Source organism: Carlito syrichta, unplaced genomic scaffold (assembly GCF_000164805.1).
Source record: "Carlito syrichta isolate Samal-C Ts95f unplaced genomic scaffold, Tarsius_syrichta-2.0.1 Scaffold142937, whole genome shotgun sequence".
Taxonomy (NCBI): Eukaryota; Metazoa; Chordata; class Mammalia; order Primates; family Tarsiidae; genus Carlito; species Carlito syrichta.
Window position 1 is genome coordinate 228,170 of NW_007087033.1, and position 10,298 is coordinate 238,467.

General features: G+C 50.8%; 2 protein-coding genes across 2 annotated transcripts in view; both read left to right on the forward strand.

Annotated features, from left to right (window-relative positions):
* The window catches only part of SPIRE2 (spire type actin nucleation factor 2), a 22,860-nt gene extending 16,703 nt beyond the window's left edge, over positions 1 to 6,157 (forward strand). The window contains exons 12-14 of the mRNA XM_008050040.2: positions 3,204 to 3,231; positions 4,609 to 4,724; positions 5,225 to 6,157. Coding sequence (XP_008048231.2) covers positions 3,204 to 3,231; positions 4,609 to 4,724; positions 5,225 to 5,447 — 367 coding nt within the window. The 3' untranslated portion in view covers positions 5,448 to 6,157. The remainder of the gene's footprint in view (positions 1 to 3,203; positions 3,232 to 4,608; positions 4,725 to 5,224) is intronic.
* A 3,860-nt stretch (positions 6,158 to 10,017) lies between these two features.
* TCF25 (transcription factor 25) overlaps positions 10,018 to 10,298 on the forward strand; it is a 33,178-nt gene continuing 32,897 nt past the window's right edge. The window contains exon 1 of the mRNA XM_008050042.2: positions 10,018 to 10,267. Within this exon, the coding sequence (XP_008048233.1) occupies positions 10,076 to 10,267 (192 nt within the window). The 5' untranslated portion in view covers positions 10,018 to 10,075. The remainder of the gene's footprint in view (positions 10,268 to 10,298) is intronic.

The following is a 10,298-nucleotide window of genomic DNA, read 5'->3' on the forward strand; positions in this document are numbered from 1 at the left end:
AAAAATCAGCCGGTCATGGTAGCGCATGCCTGTAATTCCGGCTACTTGGAAGGCTGAGGCAGAAGGATCGCCAGAGCCCAGCAGGTCGAGACTGTGGTAGCTGGGAGCAGCCACTGCACTCCATTCTGGGCGACAGAGTGAGACTCCAACTGAAAAAAAAGAAAAAACAAAATCAGTAACAGTGTATTGTGGGATTTGTAAGTAAAATGCATTATAACAATAACACCAAGACTGGGGAGGGGGAAATTGGAAGTATACTGTTATAAGGTTCTTACACTCTATATGAAGTGGCATAATATGACTTGAAGTAGACTGTGATAAGTGAAAGGTGTATGCCCATAAACCCTAAAGCAACCACTAAGATAAAAGAGTAACAGCTCATAGGACAAAGGAGATAAGATGGAATCATTTAAAAATACTTGATTAATCCAAAAGGAGGCCAAAAAAGAAGAAAAGGGGGACAAAGAACAAACGGGTCAAAAGGAAAACAAACAGCAGGATGACAGACTTAACCCCAATTCTATTGTAAATGGTCTGAACAACCCAATTAAAAGGTAGAGTTTCCCAGACAATTGAAAAAGCAAGACCTGGCCAGGCTTGGTGGCTCAGCCTATAATCCCAGCACTTTGCGGGGCCGAGGCAAGTGGATTGCCTGAGCCCGCGGGTTTGAGACCAGCCCAGGCAACTTTGCAAGACCTCAACTCTACAATAAATAAAAAATTAGCCAGGTGTGGTAGCTCACACCTGTAGTTCTGGCTACTTGGAAGGCTGAGGCAAAAGAAGCACCACAGCCCCGCAGGTTGTTGCTGGGGTGGCTGTGTGTATACCTCAGTACTCCAGCCTGGGCGATGGAGTGAGACTCCAACTCAAAAAAAAAAAAAGAAAAGAAGAGAAAAAAGCAAGACCCAGCTACCTGCCACCAACAAGATGTGCTTTACTTATTTACTTCATTCATGTATTTTTTTGAGACAGAGTCTCACTCTGGTGTCCAGGCTTGAGTGCAGTGGCACAATCCTGGCTCAACTGCAGATGTAACATCCTGGGATCAAGTGATCCTTCCACCTTAGCCTCGTGAATAGCTGGAACTACAGGCATATGCCGGCTAATTTTTTTGTATTTTTTGTAGAGATGAGGTCTTGCCATGTTGCCTAGGTTGGTCTCGAACCAGAGCTCAAGTGATTCTCCTACCTCAGCCTCCCAAAGTGCTGGGATTACAGGCATGAGCCACTGCACTTGGCTTGCTTGCTTATTTATTTGTTTGTTTGTTTTAAAATTTTTTTTAGTTGGAGTCTCACTCTGTCACCCAGACTGGAGTGCAGTGGCCGCTCCCAGCCACCGCAGTCTCGACGCGCTGAGCTCCAGCAATCCTTCCGCCTCAGCTTTCCAAGTAGCTGGAACTACAGGCGTGCGCTACCACACCCGGCTAATCTTTTGATTTATTGTAGAGATGAGGTCTCACCAAGTTGGCCAGGCGTGTCTTGAACCCGCGGGCTCAGGCAATCCACTCACCTCAGCCTCCCAAAGCGCAGGATTACAGGCTGAGCCACCGAGCCCAGCTAATTTATTTTTATATAGAGGCAGAGTCTTGTCATGTTGCCCAGGATGATCTTGAACTCCTGGACTCAAGCCTCTTGTCTCGGCCTACCAGAGTGCTGGGATTACAGGCATGAGCCACTATACCTGGCCAGCAAGATGTACTTTAAATATAAAAACACAAATGGGTCAGAAGTGGAAGAACAGAAAAAGATACACCACACTAATATTAGCCCGAAGAAAGCTAGAGTTGATATATTCATATCACACAGAGTAGATTTCAGAGCAAGAACTATATTACCAGAGCTAAGGCAGCTCACTTCATAATAAGGACATCTACACATCTAATAACAAACATCTAAAATACATGAAGCAAAATGACACAATTTACAAGGAAAAATAGTGTAAATCCACAATTATAATTAGAAATTTTAATACTTTTCTCTAAATAATTGATAAAACTAGTAGACAAGAAGTTAAAAACTCAGGATGTAGCAGACTTGAACAACACTATCAACTAACTTGGTCTACTCGACACTTATGGAGCACTCCACTCAATAACAGCAGAGTATACAGTCTTCTCAGGTACACATGGAACATTCACCAAGAAAGACCATATTCTGGGCCACAAAACAAGTCTCAATAATTTAAAGGATTCAAATAATACAAAGTATATTGCCTGACCACAATGAAATAAATTAGCTCAGTGGTTTGTTGATAGAAAGTTAATTATGGGACATCCATGTAAGAGAACATGTCCCAAGTTTTAGAAAATGAGCTTTGGGGATGGGTGTGGTTGGCTCATGCCTGTAATCCCAGAACACTGGGAGGCCAAGATAGGAAAACTGCTTATGCCCAGGAGTTCGAGTCCAGCACCGCAGTGAGACTTCATCTCTACAAAAAAAATCAAAAAATTAGTCAGGCATAGTGGTGCATGCCTGTGATCCCAGCTACCCAGTAGGCTGAGACAGAAAGACCACCTGAGCCCAGGAGATCGAGGCTGTGGTGAGCCAGGATCATACCACTGCACTCCAGCCTGCGTGACAGAGTGAGACCCTGACTCAAAAATGAAAAAATGAGTTTGGACAACCCGTACTAACATAGAGAAGAGCCCCTGCCGTATCTCTATGGAGTAGTATGTAAAATACTCACTTTAAAAGTTATGTGTATTTTTGTTGATGTATGCTTAGAAAGGCCTGGAGGACGGAAACTGTAGTACTAATAGGGATCATCTCTGAGGATAGGCTATCTAAACTGTAATTCTCTCGTGTTTTAATTTTTATAGGATTGTATTTACTTTTGAAATTGAGTATGGGAATAAAATTAGGTATTGCTTAAAACTGAGCATCTCAATTGAGGCTCCTCTGGCTTAAATGGTGCTTCTATGGTGAGAAATGTGAGGTACACACCAGAGTGTAGGGCATGTGAAAACTTTGGACCAGATATTCCTGAGAGAATGCTGAGGGTCACATGTATTTTGGGTGGACAGTTAAGTATAAAGAAAAGCAAGGTGTTTGGAGTAAAATAAAAGTAAAGTGCTGAAGTAGCTAGGGACCAGAAGGCAATGATGGTTTGATCTGAGACGGGGGTGTGATATGGCAGCTGGGACTCAGTTGTTTCTTTGTGGGCCTCTTCCCCGCTGACACTGCTTTCCTTCCATTCCCTTCCAGAGGTGTCTGCACTTCCTGTAGCATAAAGGTGAGGATCATTTGGGACCTTTGGGGTCTGAGCAGGTAGGACAGGGGCCCTGCTGTCTTTGATTGGATGTATTGGAAGATCCCACCTTCACCACACACCTCATCCATCTCCTCCTCCAGGCAGAATCCATTCTTTTAATTTCCAGGACTGCGTGTAGTTTTTAAAGACCCTTGTTATATGGTTTTTTTTTTGGGGGGGGGGTGGAATCTCACCCTGTTGCTCAGCTGGCGTGCTCACGGCCACTGCAGCCTCAACCTGCTGGGCTCAGGCAATCCTTCTGCCACAGCCTTCCAAGTAACTGGAACCACAGGCATGCCATGCCCATCTAATTTTTTCTTGATTTGTTGTAGAGATAAGGTCTTGCCATGTCGCCCAGGCTGGTCTTGAACCTGTGGGCTCAGGCAATCTCACTTCAGCCTCCCAAAGTGCTGGGATTAAAGGCGTGAGCCACTGCACCCGGCCTGTTATATGTTTTTAAAATTTATTATCTTTTTTTATTTTTTTGAGTCAGAGTTTCACTCTGTAGCGCAGGCTGGAGGGCAATGGCATGCTCGTGGCTACCGCAGCCTCAACCTGCCAGGTCCAAGCAATCCTTCTGCCTCAGGCTTCCAAGTAGCTGGAACTACAGGCATGTGGCACCACGCCCCACTAATTTTTCTTGATTTATTGTAGAAATGAGGTCTCGCCAAGTTGCCCAGGCTGGTCTTGAACCCGTGGGCTCAAGCAATCCTCTCACCTCTGCCTCCCAAAGTGCTGGGATTATAGATGTGAGTCACTGTGCCCGGCCTAAATTTATTTTTAACATTCCATGTTAGGAGGCTGGTGCCAAGAAACCCTTCACTTCCCCTCTAAAAGTCCTATCTTCTGACACTCTACAAGTTCCTTGAGTATCTTAGGAGAGGTCCCTTCTCACAGTTGGGTGTGTGCTTATGTGCAAGTGTGCACAGAGGTAAATGGATGATAACATTTAGGACTAACCATCGTGCCTCAGCTCAGAAACAAGAATCTGCTTAAGGGAGACTTACCACCAATATTTTTTTAAACCTTTCCTGTATGTCTTGCTACTTAACATCATCAATGTTGAATACTGTGTACGGGCATGGCTATATGGAATTCAAAGCACAGTTCCTATCCTCCAAGAAGTCCTTGTCTAGATGAGCAGAAAGTGTGGTCAGATGTGTGTAGCAAGTGAGTCAGTATATGCCAGGTCTTTTTGAGGCACAGAGGCAACATCAGAGCACAGGGACAGAATCAAGTACTCTCTAGGCCACTGTGGCTGCCACGCAGGCCCAGAATGGGGTGGGGGGCGGGCAGCACTGAGTGTACCCTGGTTGTCCCTGTGGGGAAGCCTCGTCCACACCTCCTTCTGTGCTGCAGATGAAGATGCCTTCTAAGAAGTTTGCACACATCCCCGTCTACACACTGGGCTTTGAGAGTCCTCAGAGGGTATCAACTACCAAAGCCACGCCAATCCAGAGAAGAGACATCTTTCAGTATGTTTTTTGCCTCATTGCTGATGTGACAGTGGTGTCAAGTGTGAACAGTAGTTCGGGGACTGGCTTTGTTTCTGTTTGCTGGGATATCCCCAAGGACATGTAAGGGGGGCTGGCTTTGTCTTTGTTTGCTGGGATATCCCCAAGGACATGTAAGGGGGGCTGGCTTTGTCTTTGTTTGCTGGGATATCCCCAAGGACATGTAAGTCCAAGGCAGTTATTTTGAGACAGAGATTATTTTGGAAAGCCCTGGGAGGTTGAGTAGTGTGAGATGGAACTTGGACTTGGGTAGTCAGAGTCCATACTCAAGTAAGTCTTTGCTGGGATGGACTTTTCTATCTGTGTTCACTCTAGGAGACCATGTGCATGCTTGGGGACACACAGCAGTTTGGAGGGTTGGCTGCAGACATGGAAGTTGGGTGGGTGTGAAATTCCAGGGAGGTGGGTGATCTTGCACCCTGGTTGGCTCCCCTCCCTGACAGCCCTGTCCCGCCTCTCAGGTCCCTGCAGGGGCCACAGTGGCAGAGCGTGGAGGAGGCGTTCCCCCACATCTATTCCCATGGCTGTGTCTTGAAGGATGTCTGCAGCGACTGCACCAGCTTTGTGGCTGACGTGGGGCGCTCCAGCCGCAAGAGTGTGGACGTGCTCAACACCACGCCACGACGCAGCCGGCAGACCCAGTCCCTCTATATCCCTAATACCAGGACTCTTGACTTCAAATGACACCCATGGCGGCCAGGGCTTTGGGGAATTGACCTCAGCCCCGCACCAGGCTGGGCAGTAGGAGCTCCGCATGTACATATATATATAGAGAGATACATTTATATAATATATACACATAGCCTATATATTTATATATTGTTTCCTGGCTCCAGAGCTCATTTGGGGTCAGGTTCACTCCAGGACCCTCCCTGGGGGAGGACGATTCCTCTCAGGATTTCTGGGGGGTGGGGGGAATCAAGGAATGGGTTTTCTCACAGAAGGAAAGCAGAGGGTTCCAGACCCTGGGGCTCCTGACATAGACTCCCCTGCCCCACATTCCCATTCTCTTCTCCATCCCCAGGAATGAGAACATGGCAGCTTCCCTTCCTTGGGTGGATGTCCACATGTGGACGGGGCATCTTGGTTCCCAGGTGGACCAGAGCTCCCTGACTGCCTCTGCCCCCCTGGGGGCGGGGGAAGCACCTGAGAAGTCTGAGTGGGTGGGATAGTGTGGAAGGTTGGCACCAAGCTCGCTTCCTGCTCCTTGCTTGGGGAGCCATTCTCCAGCCACCTTGCCCCTCTTGGCCCCACTGCACGCTGGTGCTATCCTCACTCACCACTAACCCAGGGGCCCCTGATGATACTGGGTGATCCTGGAACAGGGAAAAGCAGCTCTTCAAATCTGTGTACATGGCCACTCCTGGCCTAATAAAGGTGGACTCACAGTCTTGTCTGGGGTGTACACTGAGTATGGCAGTGGGTACGTTTTCACAGGGCTAAAGCTGGACTCTGAGGCACCTCCTGCCCAGCCTTCCCAGCTCAGCAGTCAGGTGCTCCTCAGGAGATGAGGGTACCCAGCCCCAGTCTGTCCACAAAGCCCTGGCTGGCCCTCCACCGGCCATCCTGGTCAGAGCTCCATGAGTAACCTCTCACCTCCTCTGGTGGCAACTGCCAACTGGGGACTTTTTGGTCTCATTTCCCAGATCCCAGGGAGGGGCTAGAGGTGCCATCTCAGCAGGCTTCAGGTAGGCCCTATGTTGAGTGCTTGTCTGCTCATGGACACCCAGGAGGTGGGTTCTGTCATCCTGCCTTTTGGATGAGGAAACTGAGGTTCATCAAGAACTCATTGGGACATCAACCACCCTTTAGCTCCAGGCTGTAATGCCTCCCATGGGGCCTGGAGGTCACAAAGGGCCATGACTTGTATAGATAGGGCTGCTCGAGAGAACTCTTACCAGCTGTGGTCAAGGAAATTCAATATACACAATTAGAGCTGCTAATAAAAAATCAGCTGCCAGCACTTGCTTGAGCACCTCATAGACTCCCTGCCCCTGTATTTTTATTCCCATTTAAAAAATAAGAGGCATCGAGAGGATCAGGAATTGCCCCTGGTCACGCAGCTCTCTTGTGGCAGATGATCCTGGAAGGTAAGTGCTACTGTCACTCTCCTGATGTTATAGAGGCTCCCACTCCCAATCATGGGGAGACAAGGCTCTAATCCACAGGGGGCACTTGGAAATGAAAGCCCATAAGAGAACCAAGATCAAAAATATATCCTGAGAATGGCTGAACTGAGAGGCAATGCCTACCTACCTGGCTCGCACAGAGCTGCTTCCTGCACAAAGTCACAAGGAGAACTGCTGCCCCTCTGTCTCCTTGTTGCCTTCCTGCTCAGGGTTGCTGCATTGCCTCTCCCCAGCCCCAGGCACGGAGTTCCCAAGTTTCCACCCATAGGCCAAGCAAGAGGCCTGCATAAATTGACCAGACCAGTTGACCAAGGGTGATAAAGAAAACCAACAACTAGCTTGGTCCCAAGCAGTCAAAATAGACACAGGGTGGTATCCTGAGTGTTCCCGTTAGTTGCTGGATTGGGGATAGGGCCCAGGAGACTGCAGGAGTGGAGGACAGGGCAGGTGAGGGCTGGAGGAGGCAGCTCTGTGCCAGCCACTGTAAAATGCTTCAAGGTCCTAGCAGTGGGGACAGGTGGGAGAGCTGACAGGCCAGCCATGCAAAGTATTCAGAGAGTAATGGTTGAACTCAACTTCCAACCCAAGTGAGGAACATTCAGATGCATGGGGAGGCAGGCTGGGGGTAGGCTCAGGGACAGAGCCGGGGAACAGGGGTTCCAGAGGCCATGACCTACCCTTCTTCCTTGCAGCAGTCTTCCTCATCTGGACTTTGGATCCACAGGCCAAAATGTAAACCCAGTTTTCTCTGGGCCAGTAACTTATTCTTGGATTTTAGTTTCTTCACTCGTGAAAGGGCAGGAATGTTGTGCAGGCCTGACTGACTGCAGAGTTAGGTCAGCCCCAGGCTCAAGACCACGATCTCTCTGCTGTCATGGCGGAGAGGGAAACTTACCCCAATGTCTGTTCACCTTGATCTTGCATTTGGAGCTCTGTGGTTCTCAGTCTTGGCTGTCCCTGAAAAGCTTAAAAATATCCATGCTGGTCAGGCACAGTGGCTCATGCCTGTAATCCTAGCACTTTGGGAGGTGGAGTGAGAGTCCAGGCGTTCAAGACGAGCCTGGGCAACTTGGCAAGATGTGTCTCTACAATAAATCAAAAAATTAGCTGGGCATGGTAGCACTGTAGTCCCACCTCCTTGGAAGGCTGAGGCAGAGGGATCATCTGAGCCCAGCAGGTGGTGGCTTCAGTAGCTTGAGCGTGCCACTGCACCCTAGCCTCGGCAACAGAGTGAGACTCAGACTCAAAATAACAATAATAGTAATAAATCAATGCTGGAGCCCACCTCAATCTCTGGGGGTGGGCCTTCCTAACTTTATTGTAAAAATCTCCCAGGAGGCTATGAAGTACAGTAAGTGTGCAGAACTTTGACTTGAGACCACTGACTCCCCTACCCAGGAGTGCAGAGGCACCTGTTAACATTAAGGACAAAAAACAGCCCTCAGTTTCAGTCCTGTCCTTGGGGGAGGGTGCCCAGGAACCTGTAGTTCTGATCTGGTCCCACCCACCTTGGGGAAGTGTGCCCAGGAACCTGTAGCTTCAAGAAATTCCTCAACCTGGATGGGTCATTCTAGGAAGGGAACTGTCTCTTCACAGTCCCACAGCTTGGACAGTAACAGGAGGCAGGTTACGTAGGGGCTGGGAGAGTGACAGGTGGTGGGGTCACATAGGGGCTGGGAGAGTGATATGTGCAAGGTCACATAGGGGCTAGGAAAGTGACAAGTGTGAGGTCACATAGGGTCTGGGAGAGAAATGGGTGGCAGGTCACCTAAGGGCTGGGAGAGTGACAGGTGGCATGTCACATAGGGGCTGGGAGAGTGACAGGTGGCAGGTCACACAGGAGTTGAGAGAGTGACAGGTGTGAGATTACATAGGGACTAGGAGAGTGACAGGTGGCAGGTCACATAGGGGCTGGGAAAGTGACAGGTGGCAGGTCCATAGGGGCTGGGAGAGTGACAGGTGGCAGGTCACATAGCTGAGAGTGACAGGTGCAAGATCACATAGGGGCTAGGAGAGTAATGAGTGGCAGGTTACATAGCTGAGTGACAGGTGCGAGGTCACATGGGGCTGGAAGAGTAATGGATGGCAGGTCACACAGGTGCTGGGAGAGTGACAGGTGACACGGGCTGGGAGAGTGAGAGGTGGAAGGTCACATAGGGGATAGGAGAGTGACAGGTGCAAGGTTACATAGGGGCTAGGAGAGTGACAGGTGGCAGGACACATAGGGCTGGGAGAGGAACAGGTGGCAGGTCACATAGAGGCTGGGAAAGTGATAGGTGGGAGGTCACATAGAAGCTGAGAGTGACAGGTGTGAGGTCACATAGGAGCTAGGAAAGTGACAGGTGTGAGGTCACATAGGGGCTGGATGAGTAATAGGTAAGTCACATAGGTTCTGGGAGAGAGACTGATTGGGCTGGGAGAGTGGCAGGTGTCAGGTCACATGGGAGCTGGGAGAGTGATGTGCGAGGTCACATAGGGACTGGGAGAGTAACAGGTATGAGGTCATTTAGGGGCTGGGAGAGTGACGGGTGAGAAGTCACATGGAGCTGGGGGTGCAATGGGTGGCAGTCAGGTCACATAGGGGCTGGGAGTGACAGATGGCAGGTCACATAGGGGCTGGGAGAGTGACAAGTGGCAGGTCACACAGGGCTGGCAGGGTGGCAGGTGCGAGGTCACATAGGGTCTGGAAGAGTGACAGGTGCCAGGTCACAGGGGCAGGCGGAGCAAGAACTCCCTGCGTCGCGCTTGGTGGCCCCCTGTGGCCTGTCCTCCACCGCCCTCGTGGCCGTTCGTCTGTCCACGTCCCCGGCTCTCACCACTACACCCGCCCCACTGCGCTCCGAGAGCGGGGTTTAGCTCACGGGTCGAGGTCGCTGCACGCCTACACGCCCCACCCCGTCAGAGGGCGTCGTCAACCCCGGGAACCTTTCGAACCAGGGGAAATGCCGTACGGCACCCCCTGGCTGGACCCGCTGCGCAAGGCGCCCAGGTCTCGCGAGAACTCGTCCCGACGCTCCCGAACCTTCTTTGACGACGCCGCCGACGTAGAGGAAGTCCCGGGGAGCCGCAGGGCGCACGCGCCATACGCCAGCCTCACGCCAGCGCGTCGCGAGTGCGCCTGCGCCGCCGTCTTAGCCGCTCTTCCTTCCAGCTCGCCTCGGACGTCAGCGGCCGTCGGGTCCTATGTCGCGCCGGGCCCTCCGAAGGCTGAGGGGGGAACAGCGCGGCCAGGAGCCCCTCGGGCCCGGCGACCTGCAGTTTATACTCCGTGATGACGATGACGTGGAAGAAGACGGGTCAAAACGGGTCTCGGGTGGCCGGCGCCCCGGGGGCACAGGAGCAGACGGCGTCCGCGTCAACAACCGGTTCGAGCTGGTGAGGAAAGGGGCGGCCGGGGGCGAAGCGG